Source organism: Bemisia tabaci, chromosome 1, assembly GCF_918797505.1.
Source record: "Bemisia tabaci chromosome 1, PGI_BMITA_v3".
NCBI lineage: Eukaryota > Metazoa > Arthropoda > Insecta > Hemiptera > Aleyrodidae > Bemisia > Bemisia tabaci.
In genome coordinates this window covers 46,889,584-46,915,239 of record NC_092793.1, presented here as the reverse complement: position 1 = coordinate 46,915,239, position 25,656 = coordinate 46,889,584, and the positions used below count along the sequence as shown (strand labels likewise).

The 25,656-nt window shown below is 36.4% G+C and overlaps 1 protein-coding gene across 1 annotated transcript; it reads right to left on the bottom strand.

The window, feature by feature from the left end:
* Positions 1-192: 192 nt before the first annotated feature.
* Positions 193-24,426, bottom strand: LOC109038857 (uncharacterized). The gene is made up of 25 exons (XM_019054079.2): positions 23,785-24,426; positions 23,037-23,206; positions 21,988-22,148; positions 20,721-20,883; positions 20,205-20,451; positions 19,716-19,939; positions 19,261-19,363; positions 18,214-18,341; positions 17,651-17,776; positions 16,947-17,114; positions 16,276-16,441; positions 11,848-11,963; positions 11,203-11,301; positions 10,510-10,720; positions 10,054-10,234; positions 9,027-9,210; positions 8,594-8,789; positions 7,653-7,846; positions 6,906-7,193; positions 6,114-6,247; positions 2,942-3,047; positions 2,336-2,497; positions 1,820-1,916; positions 1,110-1,220; positions 193-328 (listed from the first exon to the last, which is right to left on the bottom strand). Exons 1-25 carry the CDS (start codon positions 23,828-23,830, stop codon positions 261-263), a joined length of 3,849 nt encoding a protein of 1,282 aa, XP_018909624.2. The 5' UTR covers positions 23,831-24,426; the 3' UTR covers positions 193-260.
* Positions 24,427-25,656: the final 1,230 nt, after the last annotated feature.

Here is a 25,656-nt window from a genome sequence, read left to right as displayed (position 1 = left end):
TTTTTTCAATAACAGTATGTAATTCTTCACTTATTCCCCCTTTATCATAAAACATGGTTGCTTTAACAAGATTGTATGTTAGTGTAAAATGAAGACAAAGTGTCCCAAGTACCTAGCTAAGATCTTAAAGGCACTATGTAAATTTATTCACAAATTATTTACGTACTAATTCTCTTTAACTTTTTTCACTTAACCAAGCTATCAATTAATTAACTCTCCTCAGCTCCAAGGAATGGTTACATCTGTGGAGCAAGAAACTATCAAAGTTTGTATTCTTGAGTCCCTGTAAAAGCTGCCAAGAAAGTTTTCTCAGGAGAGAATGGAACATCTGGAAGCAAAAAAATTCAGTTAGGAGTTTGACAAAGTTCATTTACAGCTTCAAATGAGTGACCTCACCCTAGAATTAATGTCCACAGAAAGTCAAAATCCAACAAAGTACCCCTTTCAGGAGCTTCCTGGAAGTTGAAAACATAGTTTTATATTTTAAACCCTTAGGTTAAGACTAGAATTAAGTAAGTACATCGCTAAACTTAGTGTAATTACTTAACATTCCTCTAAGGCGGTGGCCGTACAATTCTTTACAAGTTAATAATACAAAAATAAACACACAAAACTCCCACTTGTAACCTTATCCTCTGATGACATCACATCGCATTGATAAGGGAATTATTTTTGCTATCATGGGTGGATTTATTTATTGATTTCCTTTAATTTCAGGATTAACCTTAAATAATTATAATTTGATTTCTCAATTTTATTTTATATTAATGGGAGTAAATTTAACGTTTTTCCCACAACATTTTCTTTGTCTCAGAGCAATCGTCTGTATTCTGATTATCCTGATTGTTATTTATTGCAATATATTTTAGTGATTAGTAGATGTGTCAGAAATCCTGTGACATTTCCCACGAATTCCCTAACTTTTCCTAATCATCATAAATTCCCTAACTTTCCCTGAATTTCCCCGTTTGCCAGACTGCTGTCAACCCTGAAAATATAAAATTAATTTAAAATCAAAACCCTTTGACCCGCATTTGTGATAACCACAAGACATGATGATAAATTATACATTAAAAGAATAATGGCAACTATAATAAGAATACACTTACTTATATCTAACCAATGTTTAGGTTCGCCAGCATCACAGCGGGACGCATTAATTGCATCACGTAGAGCAAACATGACTCCACAACTCATGCACAAAGGTGGCTCACCAGTAGCTGAAAATGACATAAAATTATTTTAGCCGTGAAAAAGTAAGCTTTCTGATCACAAATAAGCGCAGTCCCTACACACGAACACATTTTCTAAAGATATCGGAAAAAATATTAAGTCTCAGAAATTATGTTAATCTGCAAGATGGACCAAACATAAAAGCAGTGTTTTCAAAATCGTACAACTCTGTCTTTGCTGTAAAGGAGACTAAATACATGTACAGTAATGAAACTTGAGGGATTTATTTTCCTTTAAACTAACAATCTCTTGGTGGAAAAATGAAAACTGTTCAAACCTTGGGGTGTTTTGCAGAGAGAGGAATAGAAGCATGATTTTGCTAACACAGTAATGAACAGTGTCCCTTTCTGCTGAATATCGTCTAACTTTTTAGCAGAGTATTGAAGTAACAAGGACTTCTGGATTCAATTTCGAAAATAGTACATTACAACCAAGGAGATCTGATAGCTATTCAAATTGGTTCGTTTCAATAAACTGCATTAAGAATTTCTTATTGAAGGGAAAAGAATAACCTATTAGTTCTCTTCCCCTCTGGTATCTGTTCTTGTCATGTTGATTCTGATGATTTCAACAAAAATTTGCCCACCTTTAGAACGCAGAACACCAAGTGGATTACTTGAATTTTTTAGCAAAGTCACCCGAAAATCACATGGTATATCCTTGGCTCCGAGTGGTTTGTAGTTCTGAAAATTGAAAGAAACAGTTAGAAAAGCTATGGTGCATATTTTTTTTAAAAATTTATAGCAAAACGTAACATTTTGCAACAATTTTCAGAGGTGTATACTTGAAAGTTTGGTAGATCAGAATGGAAGCATCAGTATTTCCTGCAGGAACATCTGAAAGGATCATTCAAAAAGAAAACATAACTTGTTTTGTGGAAATCTCAATTTCAGTCGATTCTCTGACATCTGACCGTTTTCTCACTCACAAAGCAAAAATTTTGCTTCAAACGGTAAGTGGGTGCATCTGAGTACAGATGTTACCACCAATATTGGGAAATGAGAGTAGAGCTACATCTGCTAATCAATAATCTGTCAAAGTTAACCTGAAGTTATTTTATCAGATAGTGAATAATGGTTAAAGCAAATAAAAGAACTCTTACCCAGGTTCTGTCTGTAAGGACCCTCCCTGTATTAGAATCAAAAATGATTTCCTCTGTAAGCCAGTAGCCAAGGCCCATTACGAAAGCACCTTCAACTTGTCCAATATCCACCTCTGGACTCAGGCTAACACCAGCATCCTCGATTATGTCCGTACGCAGGATCTGTCAAAGGATATTCATTACCTTAAATATTCTAGTTTAAAGGCTGGTGGTACAAATTTAAAAATTCATCCCCTAACACTGCAGGTAAAACCTGAAATAATGAACTGAGATCTCGCCAATGGAATGGTGAAGCTTCTAATTGCACCGATCAAACAATTTTTGGCACTAATGATGAGGTCAGGGCTCATCAATTTTACTGTTTTTGTGATTGGATTACATTTTGCAATAATGAACCTTTTTATTTGGCTCATTCACAAGAGTATTCATCCGCATAGGGAAACTAGTAGCACATAAGTTGTTTTTGAAACAAGATAGGAATAGTGTGTCCCATTGCAAAACATGGTTCAATTGCTCCTCTAATATATACGAGTTAGTTTGTGAATTATAACATATTTAAAAATATTTAGGTGATTAAAGTAATAGGAATTAAAGTAAAGTACTTACGAGATGATTTCCTGTCAGCAAATCTACTTCAACTTCTGTGACACAGACTCCAAAGATATCATACCTTCTAAACATATCCTTTTCCCCGAGATCTTTATTCGTGTACCTAAAAGGTAAATTTTGATATTTAAAGAGATGTGAACATGTGAATACACACATCACACATTGTATATGTTACCGGCAAACCCCGTTTTTCAGGCAGACCTAGGTCTGCCTAGGCAAACCTAGGTCTGCCTAGGTAGACCTAGGTCTGCCAAGCACCTCGTTTGGCAAACCTAGGATTGCCTGAAAATTTTAGGCAGACCTAGGTTTGCCAAAAGTGATTTTAGGCAAACTAGGTTTGCCAAACGATTTTTTTGGCAAACCCCGTTTCTGATTTCTACCGCTAAAGTGACTTTACCGGAAAACTTTTTCTACCGCTAAAGTGACTTTACCGGAAAACTTTTCTACCGCTAAAGTGGCCTTACCGGAAAACTTTTTCTACCGCTAAAGTGACTTTACCGGAAAACTTTTTCTACCGCTAAAGTGACTTTACCGGAAAACTTTTTCTACCGCTAAAGTGACAGTACGAATTCAATGAGAAACATACTATTTATCCCCACGCAGACCGGGGCGAGCGGTGGTTTATTATAAAAGAATCACAGGTGAGGCTGAATAACAGTGTAACATAATATCACAAGTGCTTAAAACAGGGCACGAGAAATCTGAGTAGCAAAAAAAATTGGAAAAAAAATGCAAAATTTACAATTACAATTTGAAAAAAGATACAATTTGAAATCGTTACAGATTCCTTGTCACTTTTTTAACATAATATCATAATATCACAAGTGCTTAAAAAAGGGCATGAGGGAAAACGTTACACAATTGATGCAATTCGAAATCATTATAGATTTCTTGTCACTTTTTTATTTTTTAGAGGAAAAGTACATTCAAAGGAAATTTATTTATTGTTGCAGCTGAGGCTGGAGTGACATTTGGAGTTGCACAGTTTGCCATTTTTGCGGCACTTACACTGGTTTGAGGTGCAACCTTTTTTGCAGTTGCACCTTTCGAACCCCTGCGCAGAACCCCCAGCAACACTGGCTGCGGCCGCACGTACCGTAACCTTTTTTTCGGCTGGCACCTCACTGACCGATATGAAGGCCGTGGCGCACACGTCGAATTCCGACCGACAGTACCTTTTAGGGAGGATGCCGTCTTTGGTCCCTATTTTGTATAACTCGTGTTCGTTTTTGTCGAGAATTACGCCGATTATGTTTCTTAAACAAGCACGAGGCTTGTCCACGTCTGGTATAGGTATTGTTACGTTGTCGCCGACCTTCGCTGGCGGATGCGTTTTGTCCGAGTGCAGACGCATCTTCTTAGCTTGCTGTTCCAAACCAGCAGCTGCCTGACTCCGAGCTTTTCGGATGTTCTTCCTCGTCGCGCAGTTGCCGCACAAGACTTCATGTTCGCCTTCCGGTTTTTCCAAGTGACATAATAAAATTAAAATAAATCTGAGACCAACATAGTTCATTATTTTTTTAAAAATTACCATATAGAATACGTCAAGGCTCGTGCTATAAAAACAGAAAATAAACAGAAAAAAAAAAATTGATAAAAATAATGGTTAACTACGAAACTTACCAAGCTCTGCTTTCAACCGGTCTCGACCTCCGTGTCCAATAGCAGCATGAGTCGCTTCAATTGTTCCGTATACTTCCTCCAATGGAACAAAATACACAATGTCATCGGTTCCCGTTGCTTTCACCAACTTTTCTATACCCCCGATTTCAATAACATTAAACCGCCTAACACGTCTCTTCTGTTGGGGGGTTTTATTCCGAGCACTTCTCGCGGCTTTCACTTCATTTATCAGATCACTGTACTGTTCTCTGGGAATAACATGCAATTGGTTTTTTTCACTATCTTCATTTATAAAACTACGTAAAAAAAGTTCAAAATTAACGTTCGCGGTAGCCATGATTACTCCGTTGCACAAAAACAAAACACTGATCACTGTCCTCCGTGGACGCCGCGTTCCGCGAAGCGTGTTTGGTGCGCTACCGTTCGCACCTAATCCACAAGAATTTGTCTTCCCTGTCATCTAATTGGAATGTCCACTGATAACGCCGCCGAATTTTTCTCACGAGTGCTTCCCTTGTTGCCAAGTAAGCGGTGAAAAAGTTTTCCGGTAAAGTCACTTTAGCGGTAGAAAAAGTTTTCCGGTAAGGCCACTTTAGCGGTAGAAAAGTTTTCCGGTAAAGTCACTTTAGCGGTAGAAAAAGTTTTCCGGTAAAGTCACTTTAGCGGTAGAAAAAGTTTTCCGGTAAAGTCACTTTAGCGGTAGAAAAAGTTTTCCGGTAAAGTCACTTTAGCGGTAGAAATCAGAAACGGGGTTTGCCAAAAAAATCGTTTGGCAAACCTAGTTTGCCTAAAATCACTTTTGGCAAACCTAGGTCTGCCTAAAATTTTCAGGCAATCCTAGGTTTGCCAAACGAGGTGCTTGGCAGACCTAGGTCTGCCTGAAAAACGGGGTTTGCCGGTAACATATATGATATACTGTCATCTTTGCAATAGGAACAGATCTTCTTGTGAAATGATTGGGTTCAATCTTTTTTTGGAAAAAGTTAGTATGGCTTGCAGAGGGATTGTATGAAAAAGAGTTACCTACTCTTAATTTAATGGTTGAGTACATTAAAATTCAAGTAAAGTGATTTGCGCGAGAGAGAGCGTTTGCACCACTGTGGACATCAAATATGCATTAAAACAGGGTGTTCTCCCTAAATTACATTACGTTGACTATGTAGTTTTTTGATAACTCCCTCCCATTTCTGTACTGTTCCATCATATTGTGCTTGAATCTTCTAAAAAAATGAATGATTCTAATCCAAATTTCCTCTCTTTTTTTTGTCTTTCGTTCCAGTTTTTGAAAAATTCAGAATTGCTACATTTTTTAAATCAATTTCAAGGGAAAAAAATTTAGAAAAACTTTTTCATTGTGTCTTCAACTTTTTCTTTGATCTAAAAACGAATACCTTTGAATTAAGATCAATATATATGATGTGGATAGGTAAAATAGAAAAACGTTGAACGGTAGTTTAATGGTCGGTAGAAAATCCCCAGCATCGATGAGAGAGAGAGCTGCATGAAATATTTCTGGCCTAATTTAATGAAATTTTAAACAACGTACATGTGGAGGGCACAGAGATCAACATTTTCAGCTGCTGCTGTTGCAATAACTTCTTGCCACTTAGCATCTGGGCTAAGTTTTGCTTTGATGGGAGAGAGCCGCTCCAAAAGTATATCGCAGCATACTATCACACCCTGAAATTAAACCAAGAAAAGATTAAACCCTACCAGCATATGACAACAAAATTTTAGTTTTGTATTGTCACATCGAGAGAAGGATGGAATCAATGGACCTCTAGACAACTTGAGAAATTATGCAGCACATCCCATGATTTCTCGTCAAAATTTCTATATAGTGTATGGTGGACAATTTTACATATCAAAAATTAGCAAACTTATCACTTCAGTGAGATGTATTCATTTTCTTAAGTGGTCAATTTAAACTTTCTGCCAGCTGAAAAACTAAAATCAACTTGATCAAAAAATTAATTCCAATGTTTTTTTGCAATTACAACACCTTTTTGAAGTGCAGAGCTTTTCTTTAAAATTCTAAATGAATAAAGTTTCCAAGAAAGAAGGGGAACTTAACAGAAATATTTTCTAGTTATTTCTCAAACTTGTAAGTTTTGCTTTCAATGGCTGATTTGATCACCGTCGATTTTTTTTTTGCAAGTAGATAGTTTGAATTTACTGATTTTAATGTAGAATATTGACACTAATTTCTCATAAGATGATTTTGGACCTTTAAATCCTGTTTAAAACATTTTTTGTGAAAACTAGATAAGAAAATAAATCTTATAGTGCTTTAACGTTGGTTGAAGGTCCATTAAATTAGACTAGATGCACCACTCACCTGGCAGATAGACTCACTTGACAAACTTCCTCCTGAGGCCAAATTGTTTGGAGCAGTGAGAACACTCGTGGGCTTGATTTTCACCATATTGATGTCTATTCCAAGTTTATAAGCACACACTTGAGCAGCTTTCGTATTGAGTCCTTGGCCCATTTCTATGCCCCCGTGCGTAATTGAGACTGTTCCATCAGACTGGTAGATGGATACCAACGCATGAAAATTGCCAAATAGACGCATTCTATATCTCATTGGCGTCAGGCTAATTCCCCGTTTTTTCCATCTGTTCTTCTGTAAGCATGGAGAAATCATTAAAGTAAAGTTGTTCATTTTAGTCGGTAATGCCACTCAGTTACTGCTGTCAAAATCTTTCGGGAAAGCTTTTGTTAGAGAACTTGGTTGGAACAAATTGGTTCAATTGATAAAATAACAAAGGAAAACTTTTTCTTGTACTTTTTCCTGGCCTAAACGAGGAGGGTGAAAAATTCCAAAACTTTCACCTCTGAAATTGGAAAAAAAAAAAAAAAAAAAAAAAAAATAGTTGAAAATGAGAACCCCTACTAATCAAAATATTGATTGAAAAAAAGTACAAAACTGATCAATTGAGTAGTTCTCCTCATTGGATGCATTTATGCAAAAAATAACTATGGGCAAATAAGCCAAATCAAAAGGAACTTTATACATTGAATTTGTGAGCTTCAAATAGACATAGATTCTTATGGGCTCATTTCATCAGTAATTTACAATTACCTCATTGAATTGTTGGATTTTTGGCTTCCTGATGTCATAGTCAGAGCTCTGCTTGAGTTGACCAATCATTGCTTCTAACTGTTCCTTACAGTCATCGGCAAAATTTTTCATGCGGACCTCTTCAGGATCTTTATTAAGCTCCGTTGCGATGTGTTCAAAAATATGTTCAACAGTTGCAATTGCTTCGGCAGCTCCTGTGAAACGATTCAATCCAACTATGTGTCAAAGCAACTTGAGTCAAAAGTCGAAGCTGTCAATAGATTATTCTTATTAGTAATTGAACAAGCACACAAGATTCTTGATTTTTGGCAAGCCTGCACACCTACTTCAAGGGGAACCTTGCTTACAGTTTAAGGTGTAAAAAATTTCTGAACATGGATTCTGTAAGAAAAATCAAGTGAAAATTTATATTGGAAAATTTCTTGAGTTTCATGTCAAATATGAATTTTTTTTTTTTTTTACTTTTCTTCAGCAAAGAAAGTAATATTAAAAATCGATAGGACAGAAGCTAAACGGCCCACAAAACTTTTGAAAAATTTACTCTAACTGTGGGAGCTCACTTAAACGTAAAATTTCCAAAGATCCAGACCCACTGGGGATCGTCAGTTTATTTTCAGTGGTGCATCTCAATTTGCCAGCCAAACAATTTTCTGGAGTCGCACTACTAAAGATGGACAAACCATTCGAAATGGGTCTAGGTTGTAAATTTTTTTTGTACGAGTAACTTTTTATAGCTTTTTATGATTTTACTATCAAAAATATTTCCTACAGTGCTTCGGAAATTTTACCAATTACTTATACCAAAAATAAATCAGCTCTAGTCATATATTTTTTTCTTCACTTTCTACAGTTTTTTTCCCCCTTAAAGTTTTAAGGAGTCTTGCTGCTGTGGCTTAGTCTTTTTTAGAGGTTACAAAGCTTTGAATGGAAAATAAATTTACCTGGAGCTCTACATGGGGTATTGCTGCTCTTGTCGGTCCGGACAGCAAAAGCGTTGACTTTCCATGTCCTAGAATCATAGGCGCTCCCTAGAAAGTCCAATGTACTGGCAACTATGTTATCATTGAAGGACACACCCATATCTTGATAAATGTTCAAATCTAAGTACTGAACTCTACCCTCATCATCTACTGACACCTGAAATGATTTTTTTTTTAAAAAAATTATATTTTTACAATGTGTAAAATTTTATGCCAAACAAAAAAAAAAGATGTGGAAAATTTAAGCAGCTTCTAGAAAAAATTATGTTTCATTTTGCTAGACCCGTCTGAAATCTCTAAAAATGAGGTTTTATAGGATTATCAAATTTTAATCTCACCCTCACATTATGACTTAGGTAGTTAGCTTGCATCAAAGGTAGGTATTTAATTTTACCTCGTATGTGGACAAACAAGGAGCACGTTTGCCAATCGCTTGCATATTAGTCTCAATCGGAAGCATCATTCTAACAGGTTTCCTCGAAATAAAAGCTGCCAATGCACAGGCCACCGCAATTTGGGCACACCTAGACAGCTTGGAGCCATAAGCTCCTCCTACCCGCCTATTCTGCACATTGATACTGAAAAGAAAAGAAAAGTGCAGATTCGTCAAAAGATCAAAAGCAAGCAGGAGAAGTGATACAATGATTGTAAAAAAAGAGCCAAAATGCTTACCGTCATCTACAATTTAACATTTTTCCCGTTAAATTTGGAGGTTTTAAATGAATGGGGTCCATTTAAATAAATATTACGGAAAATTTATGCAGAGTCCTTGCTAACTTGGTTTACGTTTTTTGAGACCATGACAGAAGATTTCTGACACCACTTTTGCATGGGGAATAAATGCAAAAATCAAGGTGGCGGATCTTCCGTCACAGTCTAAAAACGCATAAACTTATATTTGGTGTGGACTCTAACAGATTTTAAAGAAAGATAAAATGCCTCAGAGGTTCATAGAGATCATCCGTCATGATACATCGGCATTAAAGTTTCAGACTTAGAACCACATTCCTTTAAAATCTCTTTCTAAACCGTCTTTACAATTGAATTTATAACATAAACTTCAAAATATGTAAATGAAAATCTTTGAAACTCGAAAAGTGTATGGTTGCAACGAGGGTAAGCCTCTTTAATAATTAAAAAATATTGGTTAAAATATTGAGTTAAAAAATCAACTTTAATCACCACTAATAGTTAAAAGTGAGACAGACTGAAAAATTTGTACATGCTGAAAAATGCAGCATTAGTATTTTATTACTGATAAGACAATTAATCCACATTTGTTGCAAATAGAAAAACAAAATCAATTTTAGGTTTCTTAAAATGAAAAGCCAGGAAAAAGAGGGAAAATAAGTCACCACATTCAACAGCAAAGTCACCAATTTCATGGAGCTTATAAACATATGGTTTATTGAAGTACTCACCAATTTTCTGGGAGTTTCAGAGCCCTGGATATTGCTCTCTGAACCAATGAAATGAACTGTGAGGATGGGTGAACATCGATGCCCTCGTCTGTGGGGATTGCAAGACAGACTTGTGTCTCCATTGTGAAGTGATACTGTTCCTTACATTCGAATGATCCTTTGATCACATACTTTCCGCTACCTGCAAACAAACCTGGGTGTTGAAAATTGCTGTATGGTGTACAATTACGACAGAGTTAGGTCTATTAATACTGAATCAAAAACACTTCTTCAAATAATATTCATCCTTTATAGAGAGAGGTACGACTTGTTCTTTGTCTGAAACCGCTAGTGTTCTCGGTTCCAAAACTAAATCTGTCCGCCTGGAGGCAATACATTTCTATAAGTCAGTTGAACAAGAAGTAAATAAGTACTCTTTTGAATACCCGGTTCTATTTTAAATTTTCAAATACATACCTTTTTTCACCTTTCTTTCTAGGGTGTCAACAAATTTAACTCGCGACCGGTCTCCTGAGTCCAATACTTCCTGAGTTGTCAGCAATGGTTTTTTTACATTGGAAACATTCACTTTCACCTTTTTGGCTGCTTTATTTGCTAGGTGTTGGCTTGTAGCGACTATAATGCCCACTGGTTGGCCTGCAAACAATATATCCTTGTCAGCAAACAGCTGAAAGAAAAAGGATCAGGGAAGTTTACTATAACTGAAGTTGTTATTCTGTGATTCTATGTGTTGTTCTCATGTCTTGAATATGCTCAAGTATTACCGCGCAAAATTTTATGACTATATCTCTATATAAGGTAGGATTTTTTTCTTCTGTGAGACGGTAGCCCTAGTAAGAAAACAAAATCTTCCGCTCTTCAAAATAATTATTAATAAATAACAAGCTGGTAAATGACGGAATTCTTTTTTCCCTCTTTTGCCGCAAGTGATTTTTAGATTATGCTCCTTTTATTTTACAAAAAATTATTTTTCACTTCAGACTTTAGTTAAAAAATAATTAAAAATTAGAAAAAAACGTTCCAATCCTCCCTTAATGCAATTCGAATTCTCATCACATTTTTAATTAGCTAAGCAAGTATTTCCTCATTCAGGCCAATCGTGGAGCTAATTTGAGGGGAAGTGTTGAGAAATGAGTTTAAATAGCTTACCGGTTCATCCTCAATGGAAAATATTTCTCCCGGGGGTATGAATGTGTTAATACCCGGAATGTTCTTAGCAGAATAGAAAGCTTTTACACCATTGAGTTTCTGTAATACATAATTAAAAACTTGGTTTTTACACTGTTAAAAATAATGCAATCACATTGATCTTGAAAAATGATTACCCCATACCAGTTGTATGATTCTAAAGAGAACAGTGTTTGTTTGCATAAAAGAAAAGGCTGTGTCCAAGACTGCAAGAACAGATTATTCGCAGTTAAAAAGAACAAAAAATTGGCGTACAAAGAAGTCTATTGGAGAATTACACCCTTTTAAGCCGCAAAAAATTTCTGTCCACAATTTGAAATTTGTTTATTGCACCGTCATATATATCAGAGAGAACTAACGTATGTATGTATCATCTGCTATTCCACTTAATCGTCTTTACATACCTAATTTGGCGATGTAGTTTTAGTTCCAATTTTACGATCAGCTCTGGACATTATGATTTTTAAACCGCATACTAATTCTGGAAAATGGAGAGGCTCTTGGCCTGGCAACTGCTCTGATTACTTTACCAAAAAGTACTCCCATTGTGGACCTGTTAAAATTACTTCATGTTTCATTGAGATAATACAGAGGGAGAGAACAAACCATGGCAATGCTTGTGTCAATGGATTCGAGAGTCCCTGGTCCAACTGGTGCTAGTACAAATGCACCAAATAGTTCACCTGGTGGCGCGAGAACGTCATTTGTATATTCAGCTTCTCCTGTTAAACAATTAACCAAAAATGGAACATTTTTTCATGGTAACAGTTTCCCGAAAGAAAAATACTTTTTGATCTTTTATTTCAATGGATCACTGGACGAGGTACAAAATGAATCACTACAGTACATGTTTCCTCATCAAAATTTGACGTAGAATTCGGTGAATACATTTGACATTTCTAAATACTCATTAGTAGTAAAAGAGTAAAATCTTTTGTGAGGGTCGATTCAGATGTTTTGGTAATGTAAAACTGAAATCTACTCAAATCAAATCAGGCACTGAACTGCTGGTTTTTGTACGTTTTACGATGGAAGAATTTTTTCTGTGTCAGGAATTCTTTTTTTGACACTTTAGAGGTACCTTGCATTACACTGAAAAAAATGTTTCCTAAATACAAGGCGAAGCCGTCTTAGACCAAGTAAACTGGATACTTAAAAAGTATCGACAAGAAACGGAGGTTTGAACTAAGACAACGGAGTTACCTTGGATCAAGAAATAGCGTTTTCTCAATCCAACGCTCCACGTCCCCTTAAAAGAAGAAAGCGTTTACTTAAAAAAAGGAAACATTCCATGCCGTGAAAATATTTCCTAAATTTAAGAAATTATCGTTGGTTTGAAGTGAGTATCCGTCGTATTGATCTAGGTAAACTGTTTACTTAGAAATAGGAAACAGTTGCGTAACTCCCACGTGCATTTACTGGCTTCAAGTTAATGGTTTGTTTAAAATTAGTAAACGGCGTGTTGGACGGGAATGCGCGTTTATTGTATTGAAACCAACTGTTGTCTTAGAATTAGTAAACGGGGACGCCCGGCATGAATGGATGTTGCCTAACTCCCAGGCGTGTTTACTTATTTCTAGCCAATTGTTGTTTTAAATTTAGTAAATAGTCACTGCAGGTATGCACACTGCACCCATATCATATGTATTATTATTGATCAATAATAGCAAAAAATGGTTTAATTTATCGAATTTTTGATGAAAAAAATTTTCAATTGTATATCTGCAAGTATCGAAGACTCGAAATGGCAAGTACCGACTTGCAAATTTTGGCCTACCTATCGGGATTTGAACTCGGGACCTACAGTTTACGAACCTAACACCCTACCTACTTAGCCATCGGGGCTTATGTCTACGTCGGCCGAATTTACACTATATAAGTCATTGACTTAGGCTCTCACCATTATTGTGATAGTGAATATGCGTGAGACCTGATGGGTTAAGATTTTTTGAACCCGAAAAGATGAATTTGGAGCAAAAAAGAAATACGCGTGTTACTGTTGTCACTTTTTTTACGTTTATTTTTGTTTCTTTCCCATCTTATATTAATTTTTAATCTCTTTAAAAAGAATTTAAAGCAATGCGCCTTTTTTAAAATTTTCTCTCTTCATTTTTTCTTGAAGAATCGCTGACTTTAAAAAAATAAGAATAAAGAATGAAACTCTTCGAAAATGTTTGTAACACAATAACTTTTTATTTTTGATGACTGAGATTGTTACATTTTTTAAATATTACTAGTTCTATTCAATTCGATTATAATATTCAAGACTATTCTGGACCATTTATTAGACTTTTCTATTTCAATTAGAATATTAATAGTTCTATTCAATCGTTCTAATTAATTCACATCGGGCGGAAAAGGAAGAAGGTGAGCACTATAAAAGAAACATTAATAGTTCTAATTCCTTACTTTAAAAAATAAGATTTGAAAAATAAGCTTTGAGATTTTCTGGATTAAGGCATCTTTTTCCGTGGACAGTCACAATTTATTCATAAAAAAGTTCAATCTTCGATTACTCTTATATTTTACTCAGTTTACATAATCACACGCGTGACGTTCTAATATTTTATTGTATAGCTGCACTTCATTTTCGTTACACTCTCTAAAGTTGATAGGAAGGTGGTAAAGAAGTGCTGGATCCACCCTATTTTGCAGGGAAACAAGGTAAAAAGGGTCAAATGCTTCAATTACGGTAACAAATGTTGAGCTCTTATGAGTATCCGTACAAGACTGTGGAGGGAGGGGGCGGAAAGATCGGTCCCGACAGGCCCTTCGACCCAAAATTTCCCCGGACACAAATGAATCAAAGTTTTAAATATCAACAATTTTGCACTCGCAAATTCCTTTCAAAAATACAGAAAAAACTGTATTTTGTTTTCGATCCACTCCATCGTTGCGTTCATAAATCAAAGGGACCCGGAAAATCGATATTGAACAGTGTAAACACTACGTAGCAGTAGAGTTATTCGATTATCTTCATCTGTCAACTTGGTGGGTGACATGCTGAAAAGTATGATTCTCTCCACATTTTTTAATTTCTTCCTCGGCCCTTAGCATAAGCATGCATTTTATTTGACCCTTTTTAATTCTATCTGCGAGGGATCTTTCATTCATCAGGAGAGGAAAAGTAAGGAAGAAAATAAGTAAAAAAAATTGCGATTTTTTAGTGTGAGGAAATACATTGTCCGATGAAACTGAACTGAGGCAATGCAAAAAACTCCCGGCTTCAATCTACTTAAGTATTTAAGTCCTCTTTATGAGGCCCCCTTCATTTAAAAATAAAAATTAAAACTTCAAATGCACAGTGCCGATCTATTTAAAACAACGCAAATATTTCCTCTTCCTCTCCTTCTTTACTTCTTTATTTATTTAATTTTTTGTCGACGCCGAGCATATGAGTGATTTCTCAAAGGACACATTAAATGAATTTCTCCCTAAAGAACAATTATTTTGTAGACAAATATAATGGGCATCTTGATTTTTTAACTTCCGTCTCCTTTTATTCCGTCATAAATGGTGTTGGTTTAAGCAGATGCTAACGGCATCTGGTAGCAATTGCATGTATCATTCTCATAGGAGGCGTCAACATCCGGTTTACTAATTTTAAGGAAACTGGTTTCTTCTTCGAAGCAAAATGTTATATTGAAAGTAGGCAACCGCACATGTCCCATGCCGCATCCGTTCCCCGCGGAAGGGACTCACTCCGTTTACTACTTTTAAGGTAACTGGTTTCTTCTTCTGACGTACCTTGTTTTCTTTCATCAAACAAGCTGTTGGGTTATTAAAAGGCAACAGCGTCCGGCTTATTGCATCTTCCCCCGCTGAGGGCGTTCGCCCCGTTTACTAATTCTAAGGAAACCGTTTTCTTCTTTCGACACAACGTGTTTTCTTCTACCAAGCAAGCTGTTGGGTTAAAAGAAGGCAACAGCGTCTGGCTTATTGCATCCTCCCCCGCTGAGGGCGTTCGCCCCGTTTACTAATTCTGAGGAAACCGTTTTCTTCTTTCGACACAACGTGTTTTCTTCTACCAAGCAAGCTGTTGGGTTAAAAGAAGGCAACAGCGTCTGGCTTATTGCATCCTCCCCCGCTGAGGGCGTTCGCCCCGTTTACTAATTTTGAGGAAACCGGTTTCTTCTTTCGACACAACGTATTTTCTTCTACCAAGCATGCTGTTGACTTAAAAAGAGGCAACGGCCGGACTCAGAAGGCGTTCACCCCGTTTACTAATTTTAAAGAAACTGGTTTCTTCATTCAAGCAAAAGTTGGCTTATTTTAAAACAACGTTTATTTTACTTAAGAAAACACGATTCGCTTGTTTCAAGCGAATCATGTTGTCTTACATTAAGAAAACCGTTAGTTTCTTCCAAGTCAAACCCGTTTTGAAATAAGTAAAAAATCCAAGTAGACGCGTTTACTTAAATTCAGGAAATCTTTTTTTTCCGTGTAGGAGAGGATACTTTTTTTCTAAATCAAACAAGATTTTTGTCTGCTACATGAGTTTGTTTCAAACTGCTGATATAATGCAGATCAATTTTGGTTTTTACGCAAGCAGGAAGTTCGAACTGATTGATTTTAATGCAAATCACCAAAATAAATTTCTATGCCATGTGTTGATTGTGGAAGTTCTTGATATTTAATAGGTGTCTTGCGTGAAATATTTAGAATAAAACTAGTTTCAAGGATACCGAAGTTTTACCATAACATTTACAAAATAATGGCAATCAGTTAAACAAATTTTCTCGTCAAACACCTTCATATGCAAGTCATAAATTTGAAGAGAAGATGTTGATGTACATAACACTGTTTGGAGTAGCTTTATTCTTGTTGGCTGTTTTTCCAACAGACTTGCAATGTTGGTTCTGGACAGACAAAATTATAAGTTTAGCACTTTGTTTAAAATGGACTAGGATGCAAAGCATACAGATCAAAGTACACAAAACTCCCACTATTAAAATTCTAAAAAAACTAATTAAAAAAAGAGTGTTCACATAAAACATGGCATGTGTCGACACTAGATTTTTGTCATATCAATACCTGAGCATTGTGAATAGGCTTCCAATTTGGGCATAGCCTTGTTTACTGGCCAAAGCTTTTGGTCAGAGTCGAAAGTCTGCTTCCCAGAAGAGAGAGGCCGCTTCAGTATTTCGCCTCCGCTGCGGTATTTCTCTTGGACGGATGATGGTTTTAAACTCAAAACAAACTGAAAATAGTTAGGCAACCATAGTTCAATACTCAAGAGAAAATTGATTAATTAATTATGAATGGCACAGAAAATGCCCAATCCATCAAAAAACCACTGTGACGGATTGTAATACATCAGGCCAGAATTTAAATAGTTTGCGAGAATCAAAAACTCGCGGAAAGAACAAGCTGAGAGTAACTAACCTTCGTAAATCAAATTTAAGAACACTTCATGATTCGCCCAGCCAAATAAATGGGGCAACTTCTTGGGAGGTTCTAATTTTGTACTCAAAATTAGCCCTAGACGACAAAGAAGTTGATTCTATTTCTGCGAAAGACTCATATCTTCACATATTGCTGTTCTATACAGCTTTGTCCAACCCACCATTTATATTTGAATACATTTTAGATTGAGAATGTACAACTTTTGGTGGATATAACAAAAATAAGCTTACTTATATGTTAAAAGGTTCACTGGCATTGAAAAAGAAAATAGCAAAGAAAAATCAAACAACATGATTTACCTTGTAGAAAAGAGACTGAGCCAATCTTTTGCGATACACAGGGGAAGCATCAGGTGGAGAGACATTTGGGTTCAACTCGAAAGCTAATTTATAAAGAGCCTCTTGCAATACCATTGAGTCCAACAGGCTTTTTCCGACCAAATAGTCTTGTGTCTGCTGTGCATGCACCTGCAAAATATAATTGAAAAATAAACAAGGAGAATATTTTGTCTCATTTGTGCAGTCGTTTGTTTGGTTTTGTTTTTTTCTGGTGTATTTTCTTCTTACTTTCTCTGAGGATGAGCATTGAAGAATGTGTCTTAATAAGAAAATCTACATTGTCATCGTGTATTGATTATCATCAATATTTGTTTACCAAGAGCAGTTTTCGTATGATGCATTCCGACATGGAGAAGGTGATTTTCCCAATGTGTGCCAAAATTCAGTATGAAACTAACTTCTAAAGGCAGATGGGAAAAGCTCATTCAAACAAAATTTCAATGAATAAGCTACATTTCAAAAGTCAGTTCATCTAGAGGGTTCTTGGATAATTCGACAGAATTGATGAGAAGGAATCAATTTAGAAAGCTTCTGCAATCGGATGTCAAATACCAATTAATAAGTATCAAATATGTCAAAAACTTAAAAACTTGACTGTCAAACATTTGCCAAACACAATAAAGAACAAAATGATACTACTGCAGCAAACAAGAATGCAAACTCACAAAATTTGGTGTGATACCGCCAAAAATAATCGTAACTTCACTAACAGTCAGAGTATCCTTGTTACTAAGCTTGATTTTGAAACCAGCATTGACAATCGCATGTGCATTTTGAGCACGTGGCATGATCTGAAAAAAAAAAAATTAACAGAAAAACCAGAGTTAAAATATAATAAAAAGACAAGGTGTGTTTCAATGATCACTCGATGTGTTAAACAAGATATGAAGGCATTTCAATTTTATGCCAAATAGAGTAGCAAAGGCAAGCGGAAATACTATGAACTTGACGATTACAGGAGGAGTAAGTTTCTGGATACACTCACGAAGTAGTGTATTACTTAGAAGGCATAGGCATAAGGGGTAAATTTCAATAAGTCATTTTGATTGTATATGCTCAAGAACTCATAAACTCTACACCTCTAAACCTAAAGTGGTGGAGGTCTCAATTTTCCCAACATCAGCAAGATACTACAGTGTGAAAAAACACAATAGGGCAATTCAATTACAATGAGATAACTCTGCTACATTGATAAAAAGAGGAAAGAAAATCAAAGATGGAAACTGACTTTGTAAGTTTTCACGATGTATGAATCGTCTAAAGCAGGCAGGATGAAAGATGTAATCAGCTTTTTCCGCAAATCAGTTGCAAATAGCTCCTCGACAAATTTTGTATCAGAGGTTCCGAGTGGTGTCTCTGTAAAATGCACAAGGTCCATCAATACTCAAGATTTAATAAATAATGAATAGCAAAATGAATGAAGAAATATTCTGCTAAGTGCTTGAAATCTCGAGGACTTTAAAATACTAATATTATACATTGACGGTAAAACTTCCTAACCACAAATAACCTTTGCAATGCTTTAAAATCTCCTCTTTCATTTCATTTTTTTAAAGAACAAGTACAGATATCTTCTTCAAATTTTCAAGGAATTTTCTTCTTGCAGTAAAATTAAATCACAGAAGTTTTTAAGCATTAACATTAGGTAAGTGGTTTCCCGTTTAGAAAATAAAGTATGACAGGAACACTACAAAGTCACAAACCGAGATACGTGGTTTTGGAAGTTCTACCATTGATATAGAGGGTTATTCAAAAGTCACGCACCACTGGCCATAACTTTAGTTCAAATTAAGCTACCTACTTGCGGTTTGTGACGTTTTTCCTCATATCAAGGGAAAAACTTGTTAAGGTAGTTTACAGTTTTAGACCCTTTTAGGGAAAGGGGGGGCGGGGGGCAACAAAAAATTTCAAATGGCCACCTCCCTCATGGCCAGTGGTGCGTGACTTTTAAATAACCCTGTATGTATTAGTATGGATATATACTGTTCTTTTGTCCTTTTTGCTTTTGTATGTATACATGTATCTTCTATATTTTCGTGTAGTTCGGATTCTTACCGTCAACATTTCTGATAAATAATAACTATTAATTTCATATATTTCCTTCCATTTATTCAATGAACAAAGCTCTTTATTTTAAGGAAAAATGTTAACATTTGAGGACTGATCATTCTCCATCAATGACTCTAACAGAAGATAAAATCACGAATAGGATTTAGTGGTCAAAAGTAACACTCTTTTTATGGCCTCTTTTTGACGGTTATTGCAATAATCTTACCCTCAACATACATTGCGCAAACTGTCACAAACATCAAAAAGATATCAGAAGGAAATTCTGGATGTTGGTTCTTGATGCTCAGGTTGCCAGCCAAAGTTCCAACCTAAAGGGAGGAAAAAAGTAATTTAAGACTTTAATAATTTCAAAAGGGTCATTAGAAATATAGGTAGTGTCATACTGAAAATAATGTCACTTTGAAATTGAACAATCATTGAACATTTGATTAACTGATGCTGAATCTAACAACCAAACTTAACAAGTCATGTTCTTTTTGATTTTTTAAACTTAAATTTTAGTTTTGTCTGAAGTTTAATGAATACTTAAATATTAATTTAGATGCACCTGTAAATAGCTTGTTTTTTTGGTCAGAAAGCATGTCAAATCTGGAAATTTTAAAGATAAAGACTTCAAATTATAATATATCCAAGTATCTAAGTGCCTAATAAGTAACTTACATTTCTGACAGGTACATTTGCTATCAAATCAATGTGGTTGGCGAAAACTCTCAGGTAACTGAATTTAGGATATTTTTGTGAAACACTTTCAAAAATGCTCATTGCTTTTGTCAATGTGATGTTGGCGCCAAGAATGAGAGCATTGTCCTGAAGGATCCAATCAGCCAGTTCGGCAACACTATTGATGTCGATGTAGTAATCAAAATCACCTGTGCGGTAAGCTCCTAAATAAAAAAGTCAGAGCAAATAATGTACAAATTTGAGAGGCTTTTTTAAAAAAAAAAATGAAGGCTCAAAAAGGGGGGTGTTTAAAAGATTGAAAGGCTTCAGTATTATGATTTATGAGGAGATTTTACATCATAAAGTGTTTTCATTGTAATTGAAAATTTATGAAAAAGATTAAAAAAAATGTGATAAGGGTGCTTGATTTGATGAGTGTTCTCTTGTGAAAATAAAAGAACAATTTCCAAAAGCAAATTGAGCACTCACCATGTGCAGTATTGCCTGCGACCAATTGGTATGATTGATAATCATCGATCATGTCAAAAATCTCAAAAATCTGTTTTTTATCGTCCACTTTGTACCACTTGATGTCCTCCAGAAGTGTAAGAGACAAGTTATCTAGATACAATAGGTCGAAATCATCTTCAAATGACGCTCCTGGATGGCAACGATTTTTGCTATTACAAATTTTTGTGCAAACTTCATCAGTTTTTGGGCAAAGCTTTGGAAAATCCTGTAAATGAAAGATGAAGTGATGATAAGGTGAGGAAGCAAAATAAAACAACAATACAGTATTTAGATATGGCTGATATGATAGCTCCAATTTATTTGTCAAAGGTGTTGTCAACCCATATTTGTCAGGTCTATCATCTACTTACTCTTCCAATATTTTACTTTTTTGAAATTGAAAACTAAATTTGTATATTTTTTTGCTGCCATGAGCTGCAACCCATGTGCCTTTTCCCAAAATCCATCCATGATGTGATGTAAAATAAGAATTACCTCAATGTCGCCACATACTTCCGGACGGTAAACTTTGGGTGCATCAGTGCACAGTGACTTGAAAGCATCAAGAATAGGACGGTAGCCAGTGCAGCGACAAATGTTGCCACCGAAAGAGTTTTCCACATTTTTCATCAGCACATCTTCTTTTCCTTTTACTAGACTGAATAAAAAATGAAAAATTGTAATTCAAGACTTAACAAATTTCATAATCAGTTTAGCAAATTTGAGCAGAAGTTTCAATCTTATAGATCAGGCAAGAGATGACATCATATCTCTGTATTACACTGAGACTCGTACTACAGAGGGAAAAAACTCCTTCAAGCATTATTCTTCCTCTTGGAGTTATGTTGTTTGGGTGCAACAATTGCTACGTCCAATCCGAAAGCATTATCAGTACAGGGCACCTTTTTTATTTTTTGTTTTTACTCTCAACTCATCTTCTTGAGAAACATTAGGATCAAAAGGAATTTTTTGGTCTGTAGACAGCCTCTCTGCAAAATGCGGAGAAATGTCTTCACCTTGACTGCTGTATAAGATTTTAAACTTTGTCTATTGACCGTTGCACCTTGCAACCTCTATTGTATCCTAGAAGCAGCTCTCACCTTCTATCAAGACAAAGAATGCTCGTAAAACATGTTAATCCCTACTAATGCCTGATGAATATTCATATTGAAGATAAGAGTAAACATTATTAACTTCGCACATTTCATAACGCAAGAAAATTTTGTTAGCTTTTTCTTCATTTCTTATTGTGTTTTGGAACTCAATCTTAGGCTCGTATGAGCTCCTGCTAGGCACTATAATTACATAATTGGAGGGCAAAACAGCATGAATTAAGATAAAGATGAGAAAAAATACCTGACAGCATTCTGTATTTTCTGACTTCAGAGTATACCTATATATCTGAGGAAACATATTTTCAGTAGGACATCTTCCTGTTTGAGCATTCCAGTACCTATCTTTGTTTTGTTTTTCTTTTAAAAGAGACACATTGAATGTCCTTAATTAATCTTTGCAATTTCAAAATTGTACATCTCTTCTATGAGACTACTTTTATGCTGGGAGTTGAAACCCCTCAGCAGATTATTCTCACCCCGTGTGTTCTTGAAACACTCAACAGTTGCTTTTACATTGATAGAAAAATAATCTATTTCTTTGAAATGCATGCATTACTGCGGTGCTATCACTCTTGCAGTGATACTTTTAAAAAAGGCAACAAAATTCCGAATTATATTAGAATGATTATGATATCCAGAAAATATACCTGTACATGTTCATAACCATTCCAGGGGAGCAGTATCCACACTGTGTTCCATTAAAACTGGCCAAACGAGATTGAATTTCATGATATCCGGTAGTTTTACTACCAATTCCTTCGACTGTTGTGACAGACCATCCATGACAAGCAAAAATTGGTGTTAGGCACTGGAAAAAATATCAGCACTTGTTTTGTGTATTTTCATATTGTTAGAATCTATGATTTAATGAATGAAACAAGAGCTAGTAGTAGCTGGATCAAATTTTGAGCTTTTTTATGTATAATACGAACATATCTCCCCATTTTCTTTTTTCCAATCAATTCTTTTAGTACAGGCCCCTTGAGCCGCCAGTTGGCGTTTGGTGGGCCTCTAAAGTAGAGCTACGGAGTTGTAATTTTAAAAAAGTGAATTTTTTGGAAGTATCAGTAATTCCTGAACTCAGCGACCCTCAAGAATCCCTAAAAACTTATTTTGCACGGTTTGAACATTCAATCTGATTTAATAACACCCAAATCCGGCTTTTTGACGCGCGTAAATCGGTCGGGGCGCGTTGGGCGGAAACTTCAATCGCTCATAACTCCGGAACCGTTAGGCTCGCCAGATTAATGCACCACTCGTTGAATGCGGAAAAAGACGAACAATTTAAAAAACTGGTTTTGGTTCAAATGAAAAATTGAGATCTTTGTGTATCCTCTGTTTAAAAGAAATTTTCCAGACTCAAAAACTGAAAAAAAAGCACATTAACTTGAAAATGTGATTTCGGGATTTTGACCTTTAGGATCTTAGAGTATGCAATTTTTCGTCCAAACCGGACCTTGATATCTTTCTCCTCTCGAGAGATATCGAGGTTCACAGGTTTTGACTTCCAGTAAATTTAAAAATGTACTGACTTTTTAGTCAGTCTTTTTTTTAGACTTCTTAGGTCACACTTTTGTTAATTTAGGAAAACATATTGAGAAATTTGTTATTCTTTCTCCTCCACCTCTTTTTCCCCAGATTTATGAAGAAGTGGATCATTTCCCTGCAAAAATAAAAATAAATTCAAACATCTTACGGAGTTCACAGCAAAAATCCAGTCTTTCCCAGTAGCAGCATCTTTTCTTTTTGCTGTCACGATACAAGCACCGCAGCCTCCTTCCAAACACATGAATTTTGTCCCTTTCAGATGTGCTACTGTGCGTAGGAATTCATTTAATGAAGTGTCCGCTGGAAGAGAGGGGGGAACTGTTGGAAAAAATCATAAAACGAAAATTAGATGCAAAAGTGAAAAATGTACACAGAAATGAAACAGGATAATTCATTCTTTAAAAGAGGGGAAAAAAACTATTCGAGAGTTATTTTAAGACAACATAAAACGCTATATCGCTGGTAGTTATGAGTGATTGAGGGCTTAAAACCTGAAAACTGGTTTGATAATTCAGGAGAAATATTATCCCTTAATTTATCAATGCCAAAAAAACATGAAAAAGGATCATTATCTTTAAAATTATGAACCTTCGAAGACTGAACATTTCCGGTAGGTTACTGGTCACCAACTCTGGTTTCAGCAGGTTTCAGATATTTGTGAATAAGTTCCATCAAATTAATTATTTTAGAGAAAAATTGTATTTAGCTTGAAGTTCTCGTTTCAAGAATGTGGGTGGGTACATAGTATATCAGCTGGAAAATGAAAAAAATGTAGCACCTCTATCTCAGTCTCCCCCCCCCATCTAAATTAATTAAAGTTCCAACTGTTTGAATGATAAACTGGCATTTAAAAATACCATCGATCACAAATTGAGAGGTAAGGACACTTATCATACCTTTGTAGGAAGTTCCATTGATTGTAAGAGCGACTTCTGATTGCATATCACCGCCGTTGAAATCAGATCAAATTTCGTGCATCAAAAGAGATTGAAGACAACCGAGAAAAGGTCGTTGCACTGGCGAGGAATATCCGAAGGCCACACCCACACAGAGAGACTTAAAACATATGAGTTGGAGATCACACCAACGCAAAGATCGGGATTCCCTTGAACTTTGAGGCCAGTCACTGGACAACCCCCCCCCCCCCTCCAACGGCCAGCCCACGGAAAAATTATGCGGAGAAAGATGCGCGAAATTATCCGATTTTATTCTGAAGGAGTCGCTGGAGAAGAGAAAGGTATCTTAACAGACTCCGGCTGCGCGCGAACACCACTGTCCGTCAGTAGCGTAGGTATTTTCCCTGTTGATGAGACAAAATTCCAACCGAGTATGTGTGCGAAATTAGAATTGAAATGTTCGAGGGCAAAACTAGAACGATTAACGCCGTTAGTAGTGCAGAGCGTACTGCGTACAGCGCGTTACTTTCGGACAAAACAACTTAGCGCCTTGACCGTCTGGCGTCTACGTGTTAACGTTGACAAGACACGTGTTGTTCAGAACTGCCTACCTATTTTGGAAAGGGTGTGCGTCGCAAGGCCAGCACCAAGTACCTGCGTGCACCCGCTGTTTTGCGCAAGGTCCTAAAGCATACCGACGGCGAAACTGCCAAAACACGGATCTCGGTTGCAGTCTTCGAAAATTTCCGCTCGTATTTAATTTTCCGAAAGGAAAAAGGCACCACTTTGACGTTGACCTAGTCGTCGAGCCCGCGGTCCTCATCGCTGACGTCACTGGTGCTTTTGAATTCCCATTTATTCTTAAGGCCCGAGCACTAACGAGCACACCCCATCTCTCCACTTGCACATAGTTCCATTTAGCATAAATACGTCTAATTGAATAAGACAGGAAATTTGCAACGTCGCGAACCAAAAGTGCAGGGCTGGATTCACGATTTTGTCGCTGTTGAATTTCGGTAGTGATGAGCTTTTATGACTTATAAAGCAGTAAAAAACATTCATAACTTACTTTTACATCTGCTGCTCTGTCATGCTCCGGTAGTTTGCAGCCCCCAAAAATTTGCCCGTGTGCTTCCTCCCCCCCCCCCCCCTTAAATTCAACTCTACGCGTTTTGGTAGGTTCACTGCCGATATGTCTGCTAAGAATGTACTGTTCTTCCCGCGTCCGGAATAACGTGAAATCGAAGATTTTCGAGGAAAAAAAAACCCGCCGCAATTCTATAGACAAAATTGCAAGTATGTAGAGCACGATGGGCGTAACGAAAATCTGATCGCGCGAGGCTGCAGATAATTAAAAATGCGTCCTCACACAAAGCTTGTCATAATGGCAATGGGAGAACCAAACAATAGAAAATTGATAAATCAATCTCGATGATTCTCACGTAACACTATTCCGTTTATTAGGAATTTCCTCAAGTAGCGGGAATCTACAGCGCGAACGACCGAGCGTCATTTCGAATGCCGCGCGCTTAACTCTAATTGGTCGGCGCTCTTGACGGGCGGCACTCGGCGGGAAATCTGCGCGGGCAATGAAAATTAATGTAGATTTTATCCGCACAGTTAGATGCGAGTTGTGTGACATCTCCTAAAATAAATCGTTCAGTTTGCATAGACGCAGCTTCGTGTCTCGAGAACCTCGTGAAAATTCGTGAAATTAATTATATAATTTCAGTTTGTGCTGCCTTCCGGTCAACGAGAGCACCGCGCTCAGCGATGATTGGCCGTTGCATTTGACGGCCGGCACGTGGCGGGAAATCTGCGCGGGCAATGTAAATTGATGTACCTAGAATGTTTCCGCACTGCTAGCTACGA

Coding starts and splice junctions, on each gene's coding strand:
- LOC109038857 (XM_019054079.2), bottom strand. CDS start 23,830: ATGCAATCAGAAGTCGCTCTTACAATCAATGGAACTTCCTACAAAG. Junction 22,149..23,036: donor GGATTTTTGCTGTGAACTCC/GTAAGATGTTTG, acceptor TATTTTTTCCAG/TGCCTAACACCAATTTTTGC. Junction 20,452..20,720: donor AAGTATGTGGCGACATTGAG/GTAATTCTTATT, acceptor TTTCATTTACAG/GATTTTCCAAAGCTTTGCCC.